Below are 26,712 nucleotides of genomic sequence, written 5' to 3' on the forward strand. Positions count from 1 at the left end.
TAGATAAATACTCAAAAGAAATGAAAACATATGTCCACATAAGACATTTATGCTCACTGCAGCACTTCCACGGCGCCAAACGTGAAAACAACCCACAGGTTCCTCCACTCTAAGGAAGAGAGCAAACGTGCAGCAGGTAAGAGTGGAAATACCACCTGACGGTAGAAGAAAGAACACTACGGGGATGAGCCTCAGAAACACCACGTCACGTGGAAAAGCCAGACGTAAAAGGACATGGCGGCTTCCACGGTTCTACTTACAAGAAATATCCAGAAAAGGCAAATCTGATGAGACAGTGCTAGGCATAATCTGCATTGGCCTAAGTATGCTGCTCATCTGGAACAATATGCATTATATTCTGACACCATCAAATTCCACTCAGAATGGCAATCATCAAGAATGCAAATAATAATAAATGCTGGTAAGAGTGTGGGGAAAAAGAAATGCTTATACACTTGGAGTGGGATTGTAAAGTAGTAAAAGCAATTGTGGAGATCAGTAAAGAGGGTCCTCAAAAGACTAGGAATGGAACCACCATATGACCCAGCTCTACCACTTTTCTGGATCCTTCCAAATTAAAGTGAGAATACTATGCATGCCCGTGACACATGCATACCCATGTTTACAGCACAATTGACAGTAGCCAAATTATGGAACCAACCGAGGTTGGCCTCTGTCAACAGATGAACTGATAAAGAAAACATGGTATATACAGACCATGAAGTTTTACTCAGCCACAAAGAAGAAAAAATTATAATGTCTGCAGGAAAACGGATGGAACGAGAGTTATGCTAAGTGAGATCAACCCGTCTAAGAAAGTCAAGAGTCATTTCTCTAATATGTGGGAACTAGAGAGAAAAATAGGAAAGAAAGGAACTCCGTGTAAATGAGGAGGAAGACCAATAGAAGAGAGAAAGGAGAGCGGGAGAAGGGGGACAGGAGGAGAAAAAGGCGGCTTACAGAAGGAAAGAGACCAAATGGTATTATGTTCATAAATGAAGGTATCACAGCAATCTCTCTAACACGGACGGAAGAAGGAGCCGGGTAGAGGGGCGGGATGGGGAGAGAAACGCGCTGGGAGATGTCAGATATATATGAATGTATCACTTTGAATCTCACTACAATGCCTAACTACTTTGTGCCAATAAAATCCTAAAAATAAAGCGGCTATAGTAGAAAATTATTCTCAGTACTATAGCTGGGCTCCTAAACAGAAAAGACAAGCCATCTTCATACAGAAATTCAAAGGAAAAACAAAAGGCCATCCCTTCCTTACCATGCAAATAAACAGACACAAAACAACACTAAATGTTAATAAAAAAAACCTTAGCCTAAGGCAGAGGTCAGTGGCAGGGGTTTAGCAAAATTGTAGAGTATTTTCCTATAAGATAGATCCTTAGCACCACAAAATGAAAAATGGATCAGTAATCATTTTCGATAAAAGATCAGGTAGAGTCAGGTGTGGTGGCACGTGCCTGTAATCCCAGCATTTGAGAGGCTAAGACAGGAGGATCGTGGTTTGCAGACAGCCTCAGTGAGGCCATTTGCAACCCAGTGAGACCCTGTTTCAAAATAAAGAATTAAAAAAAAAATAGGGCTGGGGGTGTAGCTTGGAGGTAGAATGTCCCTGGATTCCATTCCCAGTACTTCAAATAAAATAAAATTAAATTAAAATAAATAAAAGGTCAGATAGTCAATATGTTTTTGCTGTGAGGGCCATATATTATGACAATATGAGTTTGCAGCAGAGTTCAATAAAATTTTATTTATGAATACCATATTTTAAATTTCGTATAATTTTATTCTTCTCTTGATTTATTTTCAATTATTTTAAAATATAAAAACCATTCTTCACTCAAGGGCTATATAAAAAAATAGGCTGTGGCTGAGTTTGGCTTACAGCCGGTGGTTTGCAGACCTAAACCCGGAGAGTCCTTGGTTAAAATTCAATTACCCTGAGAGGATATAGTACGCGATGAGCCCTTAACTCCTTTAAAGGAGAGGGATTATCTAATTGCTTTTCCTTGCTATGGCAAATTAAGAATGAGAAGAACATACAAAATAACATTATCTTGTTCTTTCCTGATGGCAAAAGTAATATATGGTCTTTAAAGAAAAAGTTAAAAGTAGTTAAGACTAGAGGAATGATTCCACAATGTAGAGAAGAAGAAGAAGAAAAAAAAAAAAACACTGCAAAGGTTAAGTGAACAGGTAAATAGCTCAACGTGTAGGAAGGCAAGGAGGTGAAAGGTAGGGAGGCAATATAAATAGAGCTGAAATCACAACGCAGATAAACTTTTACCTGTTCCCTATATGGTAGTGATGGACTTTTCTCCAACTCATTCCCTGCCTTCAATTTAGTAATTTCAAATAAATAAAAAATGAAAAAATAAATGAAATATGAAAGAGGATATATTAGAAAAATACAGGAAAAAATATAAAAAATACAGGAAAAAATATATAAATTTTTTCACGCCGGGCGTGGTGGCGCACACTTGTAATCCCCGCGCTTGGGAGGCTGAGACAGGAGGATTGCACAGGTTCAAAGCCAGCCTCAGCTACTTAGTGAGGCTTTCAGCAACTTAGTAAGACCCTGTTTCCAAATAAAATATATATAAAAAAAAAAAAGGTCTGGGAGTATAGCCCAGAGGTAGAAAGCCTCTGGGTTCTACCCCCAGTGCCACCAAAAAAAAAATTTTTCACATAGAAATGAAATCAAGGAAATTGGCCTGTGTGGTTGACAAATAAACTTAAAAGAAGAGTGGGGGATGCGCTGCCCAGAAGAGCTTCCCCAGATATTTATGGGCCACCACTAGACTTCTAGCATCCTAGGGGGCTGGCCTAGGAGGTGGGTAGAAGTTACAAAAGGCAAATTGCAGACAATGAAAGAAAGAGCTCAGTCACAATTCAAGTGGAACAAAAGTGTAAGTTGTCCATAAATTAGAAAAGTAATGACCCATAAGAAGGACTGTGGCAAAGCTTGCCCAAACAGTGATCACTAAAATAACTAAATCCCGTGCAAATTTGTGATTCAAATTTAGACAAAGTAATTACATTTGCTTAAAAGTAATCACTTTAAAACTCTCTGGAAGGATTTCCCAAAGCGATGTTAAGATTCTTTGACAAAAGGAACCAAAGACAAAGTGGGTTTGAAAAACAGTTTCTTCATCACAGAATTTTTCAGCCTTTGATATGCTAATGTGCACCATAAATCTCTTCAACCGGGAAATGTTATTTTTTAAATTCTTTTAGCTACTGAAACCTTTTTATTTCCCCCTTCGGGGTGTCTTACAACACTGGTGTTCCTAAGACAGAATTCGGGAAATACAGCTACCGGGGCAGAGTGTGTGTGTGTGTGTGTGTGTGTGTGTGTGTGTGTGTGTGTGTTCCATCTTGTCAATACAGAAAAGGGAATTTTCAAAAGCAGCAAGAAAGGACCACTCAGAAATGAAATAAATTTATAACACATAAGTCTGAAATCCCAACCTAGAAAAAAAACATTAAAATTATGCCATGCTCAGTAAAATCAAAGAATTGGGCAAATACAATTTCTTACATTTTCTACGCCTGTGTAATATTAAGGTTAGATATTTATATCATTTTGGAAATGATAATAAATTGTCATAAAAGAAAGAATCGTATTAGAAGTCTAACTCAGAAAACAGGTCAATGGAAACCTTGCAACTTTTAGAACATGTAGGGATATCTGTGCTCTGCCCAGATAACTACTTAATCTACTTAATAACTACTTAAATCTAAAATATGCAGTTTTGCACTCTTCTTCAAGAATTCACTGGGCAAGCAGCACTAGATGGATATGTAACATGAGTTTTGGAGAGTTTGTTTGTTTGTTTGGTTGGTTGCTTGCTTGCTTTTGATTTATATTGGAAGGCTCCTAATGCTCTTATAGGAAAACCAACTGCCAGACTGTCTGCTCAGGCAGGAGTTCGAAATGCCCTGCTCTACTGAGCTGCTGTTCTGAATTATCTAATCTAAACTTGACTAGTGACACAAAAGCCCACAAAACACACATGCCTGTGCCCACAGCATCTCCCCCAATCGTCACACTCATGAGGGGAGGGGAAGGGGTGGGCCTGGGCCCAGGCCAGACCGTGAAACGCGTTCTTTATTTAGAGTTCACTGGCATTCATTACTGTAATATTATTTTAAGCCAGGACAGTTGCACATTAAAAGTTTTTTCTTGCTGATATGTAGACAATATTATGACTTAAAGTCAGAAAACTGCAAACACCAGGCCCACAGTGCTGCTGACATGAAGGAGGGGAGACAAATCTCAAGCCTTTCAGGGGTCTCAAATGTCTGCAGTTTAAAAGGTGTATGACAGCTGGGTGTGGTGGTGCACGCTTGTAATCCCCGCGCTTGGGAGGCGGAGACAGGAGGATCGCGCAGGTTCGAAGCCAGCCTCACTGGCTTAAGAGACCCTGTTTCCAAATAAAAATATAAAATATAGGTGTCTGGGAGTGTACCCCGAAGGTAGAAGGGTTTCCAGGAACCCCAGTACCACCAAAAAAAAAAAAAAAAAAGAAAAGAAAAAAAGGTGTATGACAGCCTACTTCATACACACATGTACATTCTCATTATACAACAGGCATTATGGTCAAAGATATAACTACGTTGTGTTTAATATCTATCATAACTCTAATAAAAAGGCTGTGTGCGCGTGCGCGCGCGTGCATGTGTGTGTTAATGGGGATTGAACCTGGGAGGGCTATACCACTTAGCTACATATCTAGACCTTAAAAAAATTAATTTGAGTTGCTTGGGGCTGGCCTTAAACTTGTGATCCTCCTGCCTGGCCTCTGGAGTATCCAGGATTACAGGCGTGCAGCTCCATGTCAAGCTAGAGGGCACATTTTTTTTTTAACTCTTTGATAGATGAGAAAGTAAGGCTCAAAAAGGTTCAAGATCACCCCACTAGAAACAATTTAGGGGAGATATGAACCCAAGCAGCGGGGTCTAGAGCCTATGCCCTTAACTGCCACGCTATGCCACCTTCCCTGGGTTCCACAGTAGAATGAGAAAAAATAATACACAAGCAGATGTGGCTCAGAGATGCTGCCTACTGCGGCCAGGCAAGGATGGCTGACTACCTTGGCCGGCCCTCCTACCAATGGCTGGCTTTTCTTCTTTTTTTGGGGGGGGTGTCTGGGGATGAAATCCAGGGGCATTCTACCTCCAAGCTACACCCCCTGCCCTATTTTTTATTCTTTATTTTGAAACAGTATCTCACTAAGTTGCAGAGGGCCTCACTAAGTAGCTGAGGCTGTCCGTGAACCACGGTCCTCCTGTCTCAGCCTCCCAATGGCTTTCTTCTTGAACATAACTGAAATCCTACCAGAGATTCATTTTCCACCAGAAGTTTAGAGCGTTCCAACCTTCATAAGAGTACAATAGCTGAATTAGGCGCCCCTCAGTCTTTCCTACTGACCCTACCTAACAGACCGGCTGAGCTGGGAGTCCATCACGAGCCCTGAGAACGAGGGTACCTCGGGAAAGCACACAGGTGCACCAGGCCCTTGGGGACAAGACAGGGACACTAAAGAACAGAGAAATACAGGAGGAAGGTCTGAAGCGACAATCTACTTGGGGATAGAGTGGGTGAGGCCGCTCTTTTCTCTAGTGTATGACCCCTTGATCCCCGGACTTAAGCTTATACACTTGTCAATAGGATATAGTGGACTAGCCTGAGAAGAGGACCCTATTAGAAAATATATCACTTACTTGAAGAAATGCAATATCAAGCCCCTAAAAATTACTTAGGAGAATTGCCACTCACAAATTATGGCCTCTGAACACACATAGTAGCCAAAACTGATCTCCTTAAGTTTTATGCAAAATCTAATAATAAATTTCAGTAAGTGTTTAAAATCACAAACAGGAGTACTTGAAAATTTTTGATTAAAAAAAAAACTCTTCAAGCAAATAATCAGCATAACAATGTCTTAAAGCCAGGAGTGGTGTTTCACACTTGTAATCCAGTACTTGGGAGGCTGAGACAGGAAGATCACAGATTCACTGCCAGACTCAGCAATTTAGTGAGGCCCCTCTGCAGCTTAGTGGGCCCCTGTTTTAAAATAAAGAATACAACAGGGCTCAGAGTGTAGCTCAGAAGTAGAATGCCCCTGGATTCCATCCCAAATACAAAAAAAAAAAAAAGGGACATGCTAATACTATTTGTCAACCTCAAAGTATCACCAGGCACTAATTTTAGCGGCTTTAGGAGTTTGAAATCGCTTTCCAGGCTTCAAAAGTTTCCCTTGAAGTCCACCCTCTTTTCCTTGTTCATAACACAGAAACTTGTTCTATGTTATATTAGCATCAAATAACTCCTTTAGCTTCCAAATACCTAGGCAAGTCCAGCTTGCCCCTGCCGCCTTCGACACATGGCCACTTTTATCACCACACTTCCTCTTCTGTCTTCTTTGCTGCTGCTCTTCCTCTGTCAGCCTTTTATGGTGTGTGTTCGGGGGAGAATTAAAACCAAGGGCGTTCTACCACTGAGCTTCACCCCCAGCCCTTTTTTTTTTTTTTCTGCTTCTCTGTTTATAATACTGGGCATTGAACCCAGGTCATTGCACATGCTAGGCACAGACTCTGCACTGGGCTGTATCTCCATATTCTTTTTATTTTTTATTTTGAAATAGGGCCTCACTAAGCCGGGCGTGGTGGCGCACGCTTGTAATCCCCGCGCTTGGGAGGCTGAGACAGGAGAATTGCACAGGTTCGAAGGCAGCCTCGGCTACTTAGTGAGGCTCTCAGCAATTTAGTGAGACCCTGTTTCCAAATAAAATATAAAATAGGTCTGGGAGTATAGCCTGGAGGTAGAAAGCCTCTGGGTTCCACCTCAAGTACCACCAAAAGAAAGAAAGAAAGAAAGAAAGAAAGAAAGAAAGAAAGAAAGAAAGAAAGAAAGAAAGAGAGAGAGAGAAAGAAAGAAGTAGGGCCTCACTAAGTTTCTGGGGATCTTACTAAGTTGTTGAGGCTGACCTCAAACCTGAGGACCCCCCCCCCATGTCTCCCAAGTACTGGGATTACTGGTGTACGCCGCTGCACCTGGCTTCTGTCAGACCTTGTAAAAACTAGTTTCTAAATTCTTCTTTAGGTTTGCAGTATAGCGCCCCGACTAGAGCCTGAAAACAGGACTCCAACCGGATTCTACAGATAGGAATACGTTAGACCTTCAAAGAAACCTAACTACATCTATAATGAGGCTGCACAGAGTCTAGCAATTTTGTCATCATTATTAGAGAATTGCTAAATAAGAATAACCTAGCCAATATTTTTCTAACTTCTGAACTGATGAAAATAAAATGGATAAGTACAGCAGAGCCAATTAGCAATGCTAAAGTTCATCTAAGCGTGAGTACACCTGAGCCCACCTAGCTACGAGTAGAGAAACAGAATCACGTGGGGTGGCGGGGGGTCACAGGTGGGGCCTCAGTTTGGCCCCACTGGTCATAACTTGCTTGACTTGAGAGCTCAGTTTCTAAACCTTAAACGAAATAGGTCTTTCTGACCCCTTAAAAAAAAAAAAAAAAAAGGAATTCACCATAAATTTATTTTCCTTGAAGAATGACTTTTCTCTCACTCCTCCCAAAGCAATCCTTTCACTTCCCATCATATCCACATTATAAGTGGGGGAGATTTAACTTGGTTCCCTGTTCAGTCATTAAGCAGCAAGTTCTTTACTATGGTCTAGAAAACGGCAGTGTATCAGCCACGTGCCAAGTGCCAGGATGCGTTGTTTAGTGAGACAATCACAGTCTAGTTTTCCATAACAAACCAAGTCTCCCGCTTCAGTTTACCACTACAGAATGCAATGTGTTCTCACCACTGATGGACATATAAATATTTTCTTCCTTGAAAATGTCTTAGTTTTTACTTTCCTCCAGGTAAAACAATGACTTTTTGCGAAACATATTGATTAGAGAAGGATGCAAGGAGAAATCACTGGCTACAGAAAAAATAACCATCAAAGATTTAAAATACATGAGGCTTGGCGCCGGGCGTGGTGGCGCACGCTTGTAATCCCTGCGCTTGGGAGGCGGAGACAAGAGGATCACGCAGGTTTGAAGCCAGCCTCTCTGGCTTAAGAGACCCTGTTTCTAAATAAAAAATATAAAATGGGTCTGGGAGTGTAGCCCAGAGGTAGAAGGGTTCCATTCCCAGTACCAAAAAAATAAAAATAAAAATAAAATACATGAGGCAATGCAAGGGAAGCGAGGCAGGAAAAAGGGGTGGGTCCCAGCATGTGGCTTCTTTTTCCCCACTTCTCTCTGTCTTTCCTCTTGATCATTTAAGATGCTACATCCTCTGTTGTGGCATAATAGATCAGGACAATCAAGTTGTTCTGTGAAGGTAACAAGATCAAGGGGGTGAAGCTCTGCTCTGCCACATCTGTTACTTCATGCTGGGCAGATAAGTTATCTTCACTGAACCTCAGTTTCCTTACTGGAAAAAAAAGATGAGATCAGAGCATATGTACAATATATAACATGCCCGGTCCAGCATCTGGCACAGAGCAAGTACCCAATGAGTGTCCTGGTGGAGGTAATAATGACAGAACAGAATAAGAAAGTCAAGCAGGAAAATTACAAATTACAATTGACCGCAAGATGGAACTAAAGTTTCTGGATGGAATTATGATTAACATTTTGATGCTCTTAGTTTGAAAAGATAGTTCACAGTTCCATCAACAAATACTAAAATTATTTGTTATTGTTTAAATGACGCTTATAGGTAAAAAGAAAAAGGTTGCCCTTCCTCCTGCCATAAAAGAACTTTAAGTTCAAAATATATTTTGCTAGCCAGGCGTGGTGGTGCACGCTAGTAATCCCCGCGCTTGGGAGGCGGAGACAGGAGGATCGCGCAGGTTCGAAGCCAGCCGCGCTGGCTTAAGAGACCCTGTTTCCAAATAAAAATATAAAAATAGGTCTGGAAGTGTAACCCAGAGGTAGAAGGGTTTCCAGGAACCCCAGTACCACCAAAAATAAATAAATAAAATATATTTTGCTACTAATTCACCTTCCACTCTACATACACCCTTATTCTCTGTGCTTCAGTGATGTCAGTGTAAGCCAGGCGTGGTGGCGCACACCTGTAATCTCAGTACTTGGAAGACTGAGACAAGAGGATCGCAGATTCGAGACCCACCTCAGAAAGAGTCTCGGCAACCTAACAAGACCGTGTTTTCAAACAAAAACATAAAAAAGGCTGGACTATAGCTTGGAGGCAGAATGATCCTGGATTCAATCCCCAGTAACAACACAGATTTTGATGGGAGTTTGGAGATGGCTAGGCTTCCCCACGCCAGGAAGCCGTTGGCAAAAGCCTCACGCCAGGAGTTGTAAGCGCTCATACATGCTGAAGGGCGGTCAAAAGACATGAGGTCCTAACCCCCGGGAGGTGAGAATGCTCTTAACTGGAAAGGATTTCTGCAGATATGATTTAACTAAGGATTTTGCGATGGAGAGATTATCTGGATCATCCCAGCGGGTCCTAAATCCAATCGCGGTGTCCTTATTAAGAGAGATAAAGGACCCGAGACACAAAAAGAACGGAGAAGGTGATGTGACCACAGCAGTGGAAACCGGAATAGCGTGGCCGTGAGGCAGGGATGCCGGCAGACACCGGAAGCCAGAGAAGCAGGAATAGAGCTTCCTACAGACTCCCAGGGAGCCCAGATTTCAGCCCAGTAAACTGATTTGAACCTTTCAGCCTTCAGAATGGCGAGAACGTGAATCTCATTTGGGAGGGGGAATACTAGGGGTTGAACTCAGGGGCATTCTACCTGTCTGATCTGCACCTGAGCCCTTATTTTTTGGTGTGAAACAGGGTCTCTCTAGGTTGCCGAGAGTCTCCCTACATCGCTGAGCCTGGCCTGGGCCTGTGATCCTCTCATCTCATTCCCCCAAGCGCTGGGAGGACAGTACATGCACCACCATGTCTGGCTTCACTGTTGTCCACGCTGTGTGATTTTTCAAAACGGCCATAAGAAACTCTACTAGCATACCCTTGGATCAAAAAGCACTTACTGGATGCCTATTATTGGACATTATGGATGTACTGAAATTTCTTTTTTCTTTAATTATTAAACTTAAATATTCAGCGCCGAAATTATCCCAAAATCTTCTATTTAAATAAATTCAGAGTGTGTGTGTGTGTGTGTGTGTGTGTGTGTGTGTGTGAGAGAGAGAGAGAGAGACAGACAGACAGACAGACAGACAGACAGACAGACAGACACTGGAAATTGAAAATTGAGCCCAGAGGCATTCTATCTCTGAGCTAAACAACCAGTCCTATTTTACTATTTTGAAACAGGATCTTGCTGAGTTTCTGAGGGTTACGCTTACACAAAATTGTTGAGGCTGGCTTCAAACCTGTAATCCTCCTGCCTCAGCCTCCTAGGAACTGAGATTACAAGCACGTACCACCAAGCCTGGCTCAGATCCACAATCACTCTTAAATAACAGCCCAGCCAATATCTGAAAACACTCCTGCCCTTTTCCTGTGATCCTCTCTTCTCAAGGCCGCTTGCTTCCCTCATTCCTGCTCCAAGATGGTGCCCGGGCCCTTGCCACTAGGGCTGCCTCCTTCAAGGCCCTTCCCTTTTAAGGCTTTGTCAAGACCTGAACGAAGCTCTCTGGATGTGGTCTCATCAAGGATCCGCACAAAGGAGCGACAGGTCTATGAAGACACCTGTGATGATAAACGTGCGGCCAGAGATTCCTCAGTGCAATCCTTAATGGTACCAATTATCGCTGTAAGAGACCTCCAGTATCCTAAAAGCAGGCGATTCCAATCTTTGAGCAAAACTTCACATATTTCCATTTTTGTCTTTTGGATGAGACTGGAGCTCCCACTTTCACACTCACTGTGAGAATGGGTGTGACGGGTGGATTACACTGTGCGCAGAGAGCGGAGAGAGGCTCCTGGGCTCAGCCAGCGGCCGCCTCCCGGGGTCCACTCACTCAGGAAACACTTGGCTCCTTTCAGTAACACAGTCATGGCCTGGAGGTCACATCCAGTTACATGCAGCCACTTAGTGCCCGTGTTCTTAATGCAGGGCTCTTCCCACAGTGCCGGTTCGAGAATATCACTCCTCTACTCAAAAACTCCTAACACCATCCTTTGCCAGCTGATGGGAAATGCCACAACTATTCTGGCTTCTACCTCTTCTATCCAATCTGCTCTCCCAGCAAGCGCTGGAAGCCCAGCACCTCAGAATCACTGCGCCTCACCCCCCCCCCCCGCCCACCCAGCTAGACAACTGCCCTGCCCCGACACGGGCTCCCGCAGCCGCCACACACCCCAGCCTCCGACTCGTAAAACCATCCTGGCCCTTTAGCATGACTGCTTAATGATTTCACACATTTATATTTAATATCTCCAACAAAAGTCCTAAGAAGGTGGAAGTTTTTCTAAACTGTAATCTCCTATAGGCTGGACAGAAGTTTAAGGAGAAAGTGAACTCCATACCCCAGTCTGCCTAACTGCAGACCTTTGCTCTTCCCACTACAGCAAATTCTTGAGGATAAATTTGGAGTTGACTGGTTAAAGCTAAAGCTGAACTTGACATCTGGGCATCGTCTGTTTCTTTCACAAATAGGAATTGAGGTTTTTGGTTTTTCTTTTTTTGCGGGTCTGGGGATGGAACCCAGGGGCATTCGACCTCCGAGCTACATTCCCTGCCCTGTTTTTATTCTTTATTTTGAAACAGGGTCTCACTAAGTTTCGGAGGGCCTCACTAAGTAGCTGAGGCTGTCCGAGAACTGTGATCCTCCAGTCCCAGCCTCCCCTGTGGTGAGATTAGGAGCGTGCACCACCACGCCCGGCTTGGAATTGACACTTAAGTTATTTCTATTGTGCCTTAAGAGATAATAGTGCATGCAATTGCAGAAGTGTTGAATGCTTTTTGGAGGAACAAATATCTGACTAGAGGCCCAAAGTATAGAATTTAGGGAAAAAAATCCTGCAAATTAGGTTTTTATAATTGTGAAAAAATAATTTACATTTTTAAGACTACATAAAAAATACGTGGAAGAGTATGAAATGGTTTCAAATAGATAAATAGTAGATTAAGACCATGAAATCTGTCTTTTCATCATTGAAGAATGACATTGAATAGAACAATGATATTCAGCATGGAAAATGATGATACATGCCTCATCATAAAAATATGTACAGAGCGACACCATGTGTACATGCAATAGGGCCATATTGAACTTCTGGTATAATCAGGGCTATATTTGGAATACAGTTTAGGAAACTGGGTAGAGCCCAATAGTCTATCATAACAAGCCCTGCATATAAGTATGACGCACCTGCAGTTTAGGAATGAACTGGTATAAATCTAAAGCCTGGGGAAAAAATGAGGTTTTTTGTAGATTTTTTAACAAAAAACATTGCATTCAGCGAGCATGGTGGCACATGTCTGTAATCTGAGTAGCTGGGAGGCTGAGACAGGAGGATCACAGATTCATGGCCAGTCTCAGAAATGTACTAAACCTCTCCACAATTTAGTGAGACCCTATTTCAAAATAAAATAAAATAAAAAATAAAATATAGGACTGGGAGTATGGTTCGGTGATAGAACACCTCTGAGTTCAATTCCCAATACCACCACCACCCAAAAAAAAAAAAAAAATGCATTCTACTTTAGTAAGCCATAATGTTCACTATATCTTTATAAAATCAACAATTCAGCCGGGCGTGGTGGCGCACGCTTGTAATCCCCGCGCTTGGGAGGCAGAGACAGGAGGATCGTGCAGGTTCAAAGCAAGCTGTGCGCGCTGGCTTAGGAGACCCTGTTTCCAAATAAAAAATATAAAAATAGGTCTGGGAGTGTAGCCCGGAGGTAGAAGGGCTTCCAGGAACCCCAGTACCACAAATAAATAAATAAATAAATAAATAAATAAATAAATAAATAAATAAACAATTAAAAAATTCTCCTATATTACCTATGGCCACGTATGTGAAATTAATTACTCAATAACTATGCAGCGATCAAAAACACAGAGCAAATAATGCTCTTTTTTTATTTTTCTGTTTCCTAAAAGATATCACTGTGTTCTCAGCTTGGGATTTACCTTTCATGCCAGCTACCAAATCAGAAACTAAAGATGGACTGAGTAGAGCCATGAAGTCACTGGCTTACTCTGTGGCAGAGGATGTCCACGCCACGAGTAAGCTAAGCTTTCTAGAGACAGGATGGAATAGAGATAAAACCGTGGTCATGGTCATCAGTTGGGCATCTCCCAGGCAGTAACCAAGCAGGTTACTAGCGGTGTGGTCCAACAATGAACTCCAGGAATCCAGGGCCTCTTCCTCTCCCAGTGCATTTACAGCTCAATACAATAAAATTCAGAAAAAAAGGAGAAAGATTTAGAACAAACTCCAATACTATGGAATAAATTTGTAATATAGCTGGTCAGTGCTGAAGAATAAATTTCAATTTTAAGGTGCCATTTGGATGGATACTACGCCAGGAAAGCAGAGTATATGGACTTCTCCAGATGCCAATCTTCTCCTAAAAACCATTCCTGCCCTTAAGTTAGTCCTCTTAAATACAGCCTCTCGGTCATGGCTCGAATTCTAATTCTAGATCCAAGTAAATAATTAAAAAGAGTCTTTTACGCCTTGGTAACTGTTAAAACCTTCCGAAAATAAGGTGCTTCCTTCCTTCTTGCAAACTAATGTCTAAGTACTTAAATCATAGGTGTCATTTCTCATATTATTATCCTACTAACTTCTAGACAGCAAGACAGAGCTGCATGTGACCAGTAATAACCACAAGTAGTTATATCAGACCCTCTAGTTATAAAGAGACAACTCCTAGTGCTGCTGTAGGTAGAATGGGCATAAATAAATGCTATAAACAATGAGAGTACCAGCAATTTTGCACTCATAAACAATTCTCCAAGTAAAATTTAGCTAACTGAAGCCACAGTTATTTTCGCTAACAACCAGCTCATTCACATTCTACTCCTATAAGTTAAAATTATGCCAAAGAATAATTCCTACATGTTCCTGCCACCCATGGGTACCCTAGAAACCATGATTTGCAAGGTAAATACTCTGGTCTAGTCAGTGCGTGAAGATTCAGAGGCAACAGACATCAATAGGTGAGCTAGATTTTATTCTTAAAAGCATTGCTAAGGATGGTAAAGCCAAAGGAAAACTCCTGCCAGAACAACCTGTTTAGGGGCAGGTTTAGTCACTCACACAGTTAAACACAGGAACACTAAGATTTAAGTACATCTGGAAAGACGCCAGACACATCTATTCACCCACAAACACGTTTTAATTAACCCATCTATTTTCGTAAATATACTCCTAGATCTGATAAATAGGAAATAAAGATGTATTAAGTTATTTTCTGGAGAAATGGTTGTATTTTGAAAATCCCCACCAAATTTTTAAGGAAAAAATATTTATACATATAGATGTAATCATATAATCGTAACTTGAGCAATCATTTCAAATCTCTACAATATTTACTCTTCTCAGTCACACAAACTTTTTGTTTCTTTGTGTGGTGTTAAAAATTAAACCCAGGGATGGTTTACCTCCAAGCTCCCCCTACTCCCAAGCCCTATTTTATTTATTTATTTATTTATTTATTTATTTATTTATTTATTGCAGGTCTGGGGATGGAACCCAGGGGCATTTGACCTCCGAGCTACACCCCCTGCCCTATTTTTTTATTCTCTATTTTGGAAGAGGGCCTCACTAAGTAGCTGAGCCTGTCCACGAACTGCGATCCTCCCATCTCAGCCTCCCGAATGCTGGGCCTATTTTATTATTTTGAAGCAGAGTCTCACCAAGCTGCCAAGGCTGGCCTTAAACTCATGATCCTTTTGCCTCCCAAGTACTGGGATTACAGGCATGCACCACCACACCTGGCTTCGGTAACATAAACTTTTAAAAGCTGCATAAATCATAACTTCCTAAGTCATGAGGATTAATTAGGAAACAGCTGAAACAATAAGGAGAGAAAAGTAAACACAATCTCCAGCCCTGGGAAGCCCGCAGAGGATTCTCAACATGTCTCAGGGCTGCGGGAAATTCACACTGGACATGGGCTTCCTTCCGATTGGCGTTCTCATTTCTCGATGTCTAGGGCAGCTCTACCAGCCAGGAAGTCGCTGTGGCCAGCTTCCCCTCCTGTTACACGGGGCAACTGGACCCGATGATTTGAAGGATGCCCTGCAAGCGTGACTCTAGGGGAATAGAGGCTCTTCACGGCCTCCCCTTCTGTGAGGAGGAGAGTGTGGGAGAGAAGAGGAAAGAGACGGGAGAAAGGACGGGAATGAGGCGTTGGAAACAGCTCGTAGGATTCCCTACATGAGTAAATGTCGGTGCCCCGACAGCTCTAAGCAACAACAGGCCACTCTACGTCTCAGGAGACTCTGAACCCAAACTCCCACCTCCTTTATAACAAATCATACTTGACGTAAGAGGAGGGATGTGGGCGAGGGAGGCAGGAGGACACCAAAGGCAAATTCTACTGCCATCTGAGGTCGATCCACTGTTCTGCGCCATAAGCTCTTGTTTACTGGGCGGTTAACAATGTGCCAGGTGCGGAGCTTTATGCTTAGGTGGATTATCTCATTTAAATCCTCACACTAATCTAGTGTTGCCACCAGGTTGCGATGAGAGCATAGGAAGGTTAAGTTCAGACAAAAACAACAAAAAAAAACAGTGTGCAGCCAGACCCCTGCCCCGCCCCATCTGCCATCAAAGCGAGGTGTCTTCTATCAGCGGCTTTCACTGCCTTGTGTGCTCGGCTGGGCTGTCCATAAAGTGCTAAACTTCACAGGAGAGACTTTCCTGTCAGCAGCCATTTGCTTTGGGTTCATACAATACACCGTTCATAAACTGGAGAAGAAAAAAACATTGAAGAAATATCTCTCTGGGGAGTAGCCGATCTAGCACCTCTCTGTCCATGGGGGAAAGAACTACCAAGAACAGTTCTCCCTGGATTCATAACAACAGCAAAAAGACCCGGGTTAAATGATGTGATATTAAAGTTAACAAAATTAATTCATATTTAGAAAAGGCGGATATTCCTAAATTATGTAAAAGATGGAGCACGCATGGCATGCCTAGCCCGAGCCAGCACTCCCTGGCCGGACATGGAGATAAGAGGTCGGCAGACCCGGGAGTGTCCCCTAGTGCCCAGCTGCAGGGCTGGGGCAGCACCCTCTGTGCACAGCAGCCCTGCCCGCCCCAACCTCCTCCCTGCCTCTTCTCAGCTGCCCTCCTTTCTCCTTTAAGCTCTTTTTCCTTCTTCTTCATGCTGTAAGGACTACCTGTGACTACATTTGGACAGGAAAGAGAATACACAAGAAACACTCAGATTTGGGCTGGGCATGGTGGTGTGTGCTTGTAATCCCAGTCCTTGGGAGGCTGAGACGGGAGGATCGTGCAAGTTCAAAACCAGCCTCAGTGACTTAGTGAGGCTCTCAGTAACTTGGTGAGACACTGTTTCCAAATAAAAATATAAAATAGGCCTGGGAGTGTAGCCCAGAGGTAAAAGGCCCCTGGGTTCCGTCCCAGTACCACACACACACACACACACACACACACACACACACTCTCTCAGGTTTTATATGATTTTATTTTATTCCCACTTCCTTCTTTCCTTATTCACCAATTACTCTTTAATTTATCATGATCAGCCCTTCCCTTAACATGATCCTATTTCTATTAAAACCTCTTCATATATCTTACTTTTCAGTCATTGAGAGGCATGTCAAGACAGCTATGGGGCCCGCTTTCCTCGTTCCCTGTGTATCCACGAATGTGTTTAACATTTACAGGGAAGATATAAGAAATCCAGTACAGAGAAATATTTTCAATATTAACATTTTATCCAAAATTCCTATTCTTGTTTTATATTCCCCACTAATTGGATTATAACCAAATGGCCACCTTAATAAAAAGTGTCCAATATAACTTTTAGTGATATCAAATGACACTGGCTACTCAGGGTAACATCGTTCTCCTCTAACCTTGGGTCAGACGTGGAAGAGAAAACAAGATGGCCGAAATGACTCTGATCAATAGCAAACCAGCACCCCACAGTCCAGCACCCCACACAATGTCTGGGGAGTACTTAACTATTATTCACTTGAGGATAATGCGTTAATTTCTAGACACAAAGAAGTGAAACATAAGGAGGCTATGTTCTAACATTTTATAGTTTTGTGTCCGAAATTTCAGTGCACAACTCAAAGGATTATAAGAAAAGTCCACTTTGAGCCGATATTAAAACAGAACAGAATAAGAACGTTAAGAAGCTAGCCAGGTGTGACGGCACATACCTGTGATCCCAGTACTTGGGAGGCTGACACGGGAGGATGACAGGATGGAGATCAGCCTCGGCAACTTAGTGAGACCCAGTTGCAAAATAAAAAAGGCAAAGGGTGTAGCTCAGAGGTAGGATACCTCTGGGTTCAACCCTCAGCACAAAAAAAGTAAAGTTTAATTTAAAAAGTAAAGAGCTAACTGAAAGTGGGATTAGTCGAGATTATGTTGTCTTACTTTCCGCCTCCCGAAGGTGATTCCTTCATTAATAAGATGACTTTATTTATATTTTATTTTGTTTGCTATGCTAAGGATTGAACCCAACCCTCCCTTGCATAGTCAACACATACTCTACCACTGAGCTACACCCCAGCCAAGAGCTAATTTTAAACTCTGACCTCTAACAGACTCCAAAAAGCTAATTAATTTATTTGATTTTAACATGAAGCAGTCCGACCAGCATCTATTTATTAACTGCTATACCTAAAACATAAAAAACTTATTTTCACAATTTTGTGTTGCAACAGAATGAAGCCTTAAATCTTTGAAATTTGTCATTTTATCTCACACACATACACATACACACACACAGTTGTATATTCTAAGTAAATCAGGATCTGAGCCCTTGCCGTCTGATTCTACATGCTGTGTGTGAATAACCACTAAGGAAGGAGATCGCAGCTGAACGAATGTGCGTGTTACACAGAGTGAGACTGTCTTGCCAAGTGCGGGACGGGCCTAGGAATGACTCATACAGCCTGTTCTCCACCGCTCGACTGGTCCTCTGACGTTTTTAGCAAAGGAAGTCTTAGAGTCAATTATCTAACTCAAGGGCCACTCCTGAGACGAAGGGCACATGGGAGCCCGCAGTAAGTATCTTTCTAGTGCCAGTGTGATGGTTCCCATGAGGTCGCCCTTCTCTGTGCTCCTACTTCACTCCGGGGTCCACAGCCGGCAGCTGTGACTTCTATCTCAGCCTGGAACCCTAGTTATGCTCCAGAAGATTCACGGCAACCCTCCGTGCCCCACCCACTTGCCCACACCCATACAGCCACAGACTGCTAGGCCAGCAGCAGCCACGGGGCGCTCTTCATCCAGGAGCCTGCTTTCCTGGGAGCCACCCCATTGACGAGCAAGCCTGCTGGAGCCCTTAGCTCCAAAGTTCCACATTTCAACCTCACTCTGCGTGGCCTATGGAAAAGAGTCCCTCGCACACCCATTGCATGGGACAAGAGGATGAAAGCAAAACTTGCAGGAGGGCACTTGAGCTGCCGGCATCCTCCACCAGCATTCAGAATATATCTCATTAAAGTCAGGCGCGATCGCACACACCTGTAATTCCAGTACTTGGGAGGCTGAGAGAGGAAGATGGCAGGTTTGAGGACAGCCTCAGCAAGTAGGAAGACTCTCATGAACCTAGCAAGACCCTGTTTTCAGGTAAAAATAAAATAAGGCTGGGAGTACGACTCAAGAGTTAGAATGCCCCGGGTTCAGTCCCCAGTACGCAGGAAAAAAAAGGTACCATAAGCAGGTCTCAGTCTTTCATCTTGTGTGTGTGTGTGTGTTACTTGGAATTGAACCCAGGGGCCTCCTACCACTGTGCTGCACTCCCAGCCCTTTTTATTTTTTATTTTGAGACCGATTTTGACAACTCCTTGAGTTGCCAAGGTTGGCCTAAAAGCTGGAATCCTCTTGTCTCATCTTTCCGAGCACTGGATATCAGCGTGCACCACCGTGCCTGGCTTCACCCTTTCATCTGTTCTCCACACAGCAGATTCAGCTCCCAGTAGTAACAGAAGTTCCCTACAGAAGTGATTCTCGACTGAGGAGTAGGTGACGAACCCTCCCTGGGGGCCATCATCAGAACTTGAGAAAAAGGGTTGTGTTGAGTGGTGTGTGTGTGTGTGTGTGTGTGTGTGTGTGTGTTTGGGGGTGGGGGTGGGGAGAGAGAGAGAGAGAGCTGACTCTTGAGTGATACCGATATGTCCCTAAAGTAAAAATCACTTTTATAGACGGTGATTATATATTATTACATTTTTTTTTTTTTGTAATTGGGATTAAGCCCAGAGTCATTCTACCTCTGAGATATATACCCCGGCCCTATTTATCTATTCATTTATTTTTGAAACAGGGTCTCCCTAAGTTGCTAAAGCTGGCCTCAAACCTGCTGTCCTCCTGTCTCAGCCTCCCAAGACTGGGATTTCAGGCCTGCACCGCCATGCTTTATTAGGACGCTATTCTATGACTGGAATAACATCTCTGCTATACGACAGTTTAAGTAAGATTTGCAGGTTAGCTGAAGAACACTACCACATTTAAAATAATGCTTTGATGTAAGGAAACTCCACACAGAAACATTACTGATTTCTAACTTCAGAGATGTCTATAAAGGGCAGGGGGTTGCTCATCAGTTACTTATGAAATCCTAAGGGGTCTTTACTTGAGAATTCAGAAGGACTTTGGTGTGGTCCAATAATTCTATGAAATGGCATGCAAATTTTGTGTACATACATATTTTTCTGCAGAGGTTATATGAGATTCTCAAGGTGACCCATGACACAAATAATTATTCAAGAACAGCAACTATTAACTGCTTCACAGACAGAGAAATGTAGACATAAACCCCAATGTCCGGGCTGTATTAAATACAAGAAGGGAAATTAGTCTAGACTTCTGTCTTTACAATACAACTTTACTCTCCTCTAACCCTCTGCCAGCCACATAAATCTGATTTCAAGACTTGAATTTTAAGAGAGAAAAAAAAAATCTTACCAGAAATGTAACTTTTGCATGCCCTAACATATAAACACTTACAGATTTCTTAAGCTGCTGGGGTTTTTGGAGTCCAATAATAATAGGTTTTTACTAATGTCACAGAATTCACTGTAATCAGTGGGTACTTGGCCTCCCACCTCCATCATTATCCGAGAGCCACATACCAAATAATTACCAATGCCTGAAATGCATGTGAAACATGCTCTAGAATTTAAACTTTCAAGTTAATATTTAAAAGCTGTGCTTTAGACCTATAACAAGCAATTACCACCCAATAAACTGAAGTATGCAAAACAGTTCCAAGATGTGAAAGAAATTTTTGAGAACTGACCTTCATGAGATGCTGATTTATCCACTTTGTAAATGTCTTCTTCTGAACCTTGTCCCGTTCATCTGGAAGATTAAAAAATAGACAGAAAATTAGATTGGTAAGATCTATGCACAGGAGACTTTGTGATCATACATATAAACAAAAATAAGATAGTCAAAGAGGGAAATTCCCTAATGTACATGATATACATTCACAAACATATCAAAGTCAATCGCTAAGCCAAACATGAGAAGGAGGGAGGGGGAGGGAATGAGGTTGGAATTGGGGAAGGGCTAAATGAGTGATGTGAGCACGTATGCCTCCACCATCTGGTACTCCATTAAGATGGATGACTACAACGCACCAATACAAATATTTAAAAAACAGATATTGATGATATTCAGTGCATTTGAATCGTTTTACTAAGTGTGGGGAACTTTAGGCCATTTGGAAGAAAGTGGTGAAGGTGTGTTTGTCAGCCTCCTCTCTTCTCGGTACCATCTTTGCCAACATTACTCCATTAAACAAGGTCCCTCTGCCCGTTTGTTGCATAACCCAACATTTCCACCTCCACAAAGTTGTCTAATCTACATACACCCTACTGGCTTCAGGTGAGCCCTTGCACCTTAACACATTTACACTCCCTCTGCTCTTTGCAACCGTCGGAGGGAGGGGAGGCAGTGCCATTCCTATTTCACAGAGTCTGAGTCAATAGTTTAATACTGCAAGAGCCACGGTTAGGACCCAAGTACCGATTCCCTTCACAGTTGCTTCACTACCCTGCGCTGCCGCCATGTTCAGATCCAAGTACCGAACACACTTCAACCACAGGCAAGGAGCTGGGAAGCTGGCTCTGCCGGGAGAGGTGAACTTTGGTCAGGTGATTGCAAACAATGGAGGCTCTGTGCCAAGTCCTATCCCAACCTCAGCAGTGCCTGAGCAAAGACCAGTGGGCAACAACAGAAGCTCACTTCTGAGGTCATATGCATAGTGTATCCAGTTAACCACCCAGGACATAAAGCTAAATCAAGGGTGGGAAAAAATAATTAAAATGTTGAGTTAAAAATTCTTATAATTCAAGAGTAGCTTCCATATCAAGTTGCAAAATGAAAGACTAAGGCACTCCTGAAACTGTCTTCCAACACTATTAATTTATTTAATCATTACATAGTACTAGGAGCTCTTAAAGCCTCCTCCATGCCATTCAAATGCAGTATATTATGTGCATCATATAAATTTGTGTTCTCTTAATTTTAATCTAAATCGTTAAAATAAATGTCTTATTTTCTAAGTTAATAGAAATCAGGCCTATGTTTCAAGGTACATGAAGAAGAACACAAATTCAAAAGATGGGACCGGCTAATTTCTTCATCAAGTGACATTTCAAGATATCTGACTTAACTAATTTATCTCCCAGGCCAGAGGAATGGGTTCCTTTGATAATATAGCTATAAAAAAGTTCTTTTGCCAAGTGTAATGGTGCATGCCTAAAAACCTAGTACTTGGGAGGCTGAGACAGCAGTGTTGTCAGCCTCAGCAATATAGCAAGACCCTTGGCAACTTAGGGAGACGGTGTTTCAAAATGAAAAAATAAAAAGGGCTGGAGGAGCCAGGCGTGGTGGCGGACGGACACTTGTAATCCCGCGCTTGGGAGGCAGAGACAGGAGGATTGCACAGGTTCAAAGCCAACCACACTGGCTTAAGAGACCCGGTTTCCAAATAAAAAAAATATAAAATGGGTCTGGGAGTGTAGCCCGGAGGTAGAAGGGTTCCATCCCCGGTACCACAAAAAAAAAAAAAAAAAGGCTGGAGGGGACACGTCAGAAGTAGAATGTCCCTGGGTTCAATCCCCAGTTCCACACAAAGGGGATTCCTTTGATCCCTGAGGTTTCATGGTGGTGACAGTTGCTAGAAACTCAAGCACCAGTGAACACTGAGATGATGCTGAGTACCTGGCAGGTAATACCCCGGTAACATCTAGGAATTCCAGCCCACAATTAAGCACCCGAGTAAGGTACAAAGACTGAAGCAAACCAACACGTGTGCCATCAGCAAATTCTGATACTGTTTTCTAACCATAGCAACCTAACCCTTTTCTTTGACCTCATAATAAGCCTACAGGTGTCCCATCCAAGTACAGAGGGAAGCTCTTGAACCCAAGAACGCTGTCAGAACACTACAGTAACGACACAAGAGTTAACAGGGGCCTCTAAGGGCCTTGACTTTCTTCAAGAGACAACTTACAATCGGGGACTCATTTGAGACTGGGAAGACTGTGATTTTACCACTTTCCACACACAGATTTCAAAGCGACGGATTCCAGATGACACATCTAATTTTCCAATTACAAGTCTCACACTGATCTTCTATTTCATTTCAGCCAGGAATGAAACACTGAGATGTATATTTAGGGCCCGCTGCTGCCATGGCAACAAATAAGGGAGAGCCTGTCTTGTGATTCTACCTGGTCCTATTGGTCTTCCAGACTCCCCATTGATTACGATGAATGACATTTGACAATACATTCTTTTTGGGGGAGATTATTGGATTGGATTCAGGGGCACTTTACCACTGAGCTCCATCCCCAGCCCTTTCTATTTTTATAAATACTTTTATTTACTTTTGCTGTATGCCGTGGCGAGGCTCAGTGTGATGCAGGGGGCCCCTGAGGTATTTCCTCCCTCCCAGCACAGGTCAGTGAGATTGGTGCCTCAGATACTGCCAAGTATTGTCTGAACTGTTTCCTACCTGAACTTGCCTTCCTTTTTAACCATTCTACAGGTCTCTCTCTACATTATTCAGGGTCCCTTAGGTTTCTATTTTTTTCCCTGACTTCCACATAAGAGAGAAAACACATAACACTTAACTTTCTGAGACTGGCTGGTATCACTTGGCATAAAATTATTTAGGTTCATTCACCATGCTGCAAATTACACAATTTGTTTTTCTTTATGGCTGAGTAGAATTCCATTATGTGTATATACACCACATTTTCTTTATCCATCATCTGTTTTTTTTATTATTTATTTTTGAGACAGGGTCTCACTAAGTTGCGGAGCCCGAGCCTCTAACTTGCAATATTCCTGCCTCAGTCTCCCAAACAGTTTATATGACTGGCTCGTGCCAGGACACCCAGTTATGAATGAAGTCTTGTAACATTCCTGTATTTGAAAATACTTCATTTACACACTAAGTTTCAAAGGAAAACATATATTTATATTGATCTTATAAAGTATATCATAGCTGAAAAATATATAACAACACTGAATGCAAACGGAAACAGAATTTAAGGGGAAAATGGGTGTGCAACCGAGCACTGATTCTTACAACCCTCACTGATTGGTTTCCTCAAAATGCGATCAAGGCTAAACGCGCTTAGCATTGCACACAAGTAAACACCGAGATCACAAATACATATTGTATGCCCAAGAGGCGGGGAGCCTCACAAGCTGTCAGGACTCAATCCAGACTTCTGAACAGCGTCCCGCAGTCTGCTCCACTCCCACCAGGCAAACCGAAGCAGGCAGAGACACTGTCCTTCCCCAGCTCTGAAAACACCACAGTGGCATTCCAGGTGACACTACTGACCCATACAGCACATCAGTCCCGCCAGCTTCGTGTTCCAGGGAGCATCATTTCTCACGAGCTGCCCCATCATTTTGTGGGAAGCCGGAGCCACGTCCCCTGCCCTCTCTCCGCACCAGCTCCCGTGTGTCAGAGTCCTGCTCCTTTCTGTGCAGAAAGGAAAATGCTGCCTGGACACTCCCACTTGCAAGCTGAAAACCAGTCAACACCCCCTTTTAAGCAAACATTAGCAAAGCCAGACTCCTCTGCTGTTTTGTAGGGATATGTACAGCTATTAGGAAAAAGAAACTAAATCGTCTATTTCTCTTTTCAGTCTTACAACTGGTTATAAGGAGTCACGTAGAGAGTTTTGATTCCCTAGTTGTTGTTTTTTTTTTCCTTTGCCACGAGGCAAACCAATAGGATGTTAGATTTTACAGCTGAACTTACTCATCACATTCTCTCTTCTAACACCCCAGGCGAAATTCCCCAGCAATAAAAAGCAACGCCCAGCCCAACTTGCTCAACTTATCTCTGATACGTGTGCTGTGTAATTTACAAACAAGACCTATCACTCAGGGAGGACATCATTATCATTATCAAGTATTCCTGTAGGTATACTTCATAGACATTTCACTTGGGTCTTTTTCTGGGGATACACATTAGGGATTGAGCCCAAAGCATTCCAACTCTGGGCTACATCACCCATCCCCTCTTTTCTGTGGTACTGGGGATGGAACCCAGGGACATTCTAAATCCAAGCTACACCCCCAACCCTATTTTTTATTCTTTGTTTTGAAACAGGGTCTCACTGAGTTGCAAAGGGCCTCACAAGTAGCTGAGGCTGTCTGCGAACCATGATCCTCCTGTCTCAGCCTCCCAAATGCTGGAATTACAAAGTGTGTGCCACCCACCCTTTTTAATTTTTTTTTTTTTTTTTTTTTTTTTTTTTAGTGGTACTGGGGTTCCTGGAAGCCCTTCTACCTCCGGGCTACACTCCCAGACCTATTTTTACATTTTATATTTGGAAACAGGGTCTCCTAAGCCAGCGTGCACGGCTGGCTTCGAACCTGCGCGATCCTCCTGTCTCTGCCTCCCAAGCGCGGGGATTACAAGCGTGCGCCACCACACCCGGCTAAAATTTTGTTTTGTTTTCAAACAGGGTCTAGGTTGCTAAGAGTCTAACTTATCATTTTCATCTTTATAATTCTCTAAGTTTTATGGCACTATGAAATTTAAAGCTGTGAAAACCAATGTATGGAGTCACTAAGGAACTAGTATAAGAGACAGGCTGGGTGGTACGTGTCTTGGGAGGCTGACGCATGAGGACAGCAAATTCAAGGCCAGCTTGGGCAGCACAGTGAGACACCTCTGGGAGGGAGGAAACTGGCCTAAAACTCCGTTGCCTAATTTAGAACTTAACTCAGATTCTAAAACACACTTCTTTTCTATGTGAAACAACAGAACCTTTAATCTAATAATGCAGGGGAAAAAACAGGACATCTTCCATTCATGAGACCATCACATCTGAATGTGAGTGAATGAATGAATGAATGAATGATGTCAAAAAATGTGAACCTTCATTCTGAATAAGCAATAGACCAAGCATCTTCAGCATCCCTATGACTTCTAAACATTAAAAAAAAAAAAGACCTTCTGAAGAGGCTATACAAATAGCATCTCCAAAACAAAAATAAAAATGATCACAACTTATTTTCAGCAAGAGAAAGTCAGCTAATTTAATCATGTCAAGGGAAAAAACACCACTATATTGCTGGATAAATAGTTGCCAGGATGCTTTCAAACATCCTTGTCTGATGTCTAACTCTAAATACATTATAAATGAATAAATTGTATCAGCTCTGCTGAGATGTTCGAAGTTTAGTAAATTTCCCTTGACTTATTTTCTCTTCGTTGCCAATTATCTTTCTCTTCTACCGCTCCTGTCTCAACACAGAAAAGCCTCAGCCTGCCTATTTCATTGAAAACAGGATTATAACAATAATAGCAAACACAGAGCATTAGCCCTTGCAGTCAGTCTGTTACACACGATATACGACATATTATTATACTCATAATGACCCTGTGTAACTACCCCCATCTACGGACTAAGAAACGGAGGCGGTAGGTTAAACAACTTGCCAGGGGTCACAAAGCCATTAAGGGAGAGGGAGATGGTTTACAAAAGTTCGATATTATAACCTCACACTTGGAAAACAAAAGTCTAGCTTTTAAAAAAAAATAAGTTAAACAACCAAAGTAAAAAGTGAAGCTTGGCCAAATCATCATTGTGTAAAATAGTGAAAGTAAAGAATAAATGGAGAAAACCAAGATGCTTTACTAAGAGGCTACTTCAGAACTTGGGACAGGGAGATGTCTGTGTTCATCAATAAAGATCTGGTGTGAATTTTATTTTATTTGGCTGCAATGCTGGGGACTGAACACAGGGCCTGTGCACCAAAAAAGGTACTCTGTACACCAAAAAGGTACTCTGCATCACTGAGCTAAATCCCCAGCCCTAAATTTATTATCATGATTTTTTAATTGACACATAAAATTGTATATATTTATAGGGTACCATGGGATGTTTCAATACATGTTTACAATGTGTAATGTTCAAATTCGGGTAAGCATATCTCTCTCATCAAACACTTCTTTATGAGAACAGGAGAACTTACTGCTCCAATCTAACTGGAACTCAGTACCCGCTAACCAGCCTTCTTCCTCTTCTC

The 26,712-nt window shown here is 42.4% G+C and overlaps 1 protein-coding gene across 9 annotated transcripts in view; it reads right to left on the minus strand.

Moving 5' to 3' along the window:
• DST (dystonin) overlaps positions 1 to 26,712 on the minus strand; it is a gene marked incomplete at both ends in the record, with an annotated part of 523,923 nt that overhangs the window by 276,588 nt on the left and 220,623 nt on the right. For all 9 annotated transcript variants that reach the window (XM_080699914.1, XM_080699912.1, XM_080699907.1 and 6 more), the window contains one exon: positions 20,438 to 20,499. In XM_080699914.1, the coding sequence (XP_080556040.1) occupies positions 20,438 to 20,499 (62 nt within the window). The remainder of the gene's footprint in view (positions 1 to 20,437; positions 20,500 to 26,712) is intronic.

Source organism: Muscardinus avellanarius (genome assembly GCF_963383645.1).
Source record: "Muscardinus avellanarius genome assembly, chromosome: 8".
In the NCBI taxonomy this organism is placed as follows: Eukaryota; Metazoa; Chordata; class Mammalia; order Rodentia; family Gliridae; genus Muscardinus; species Muscardinus avellanarius.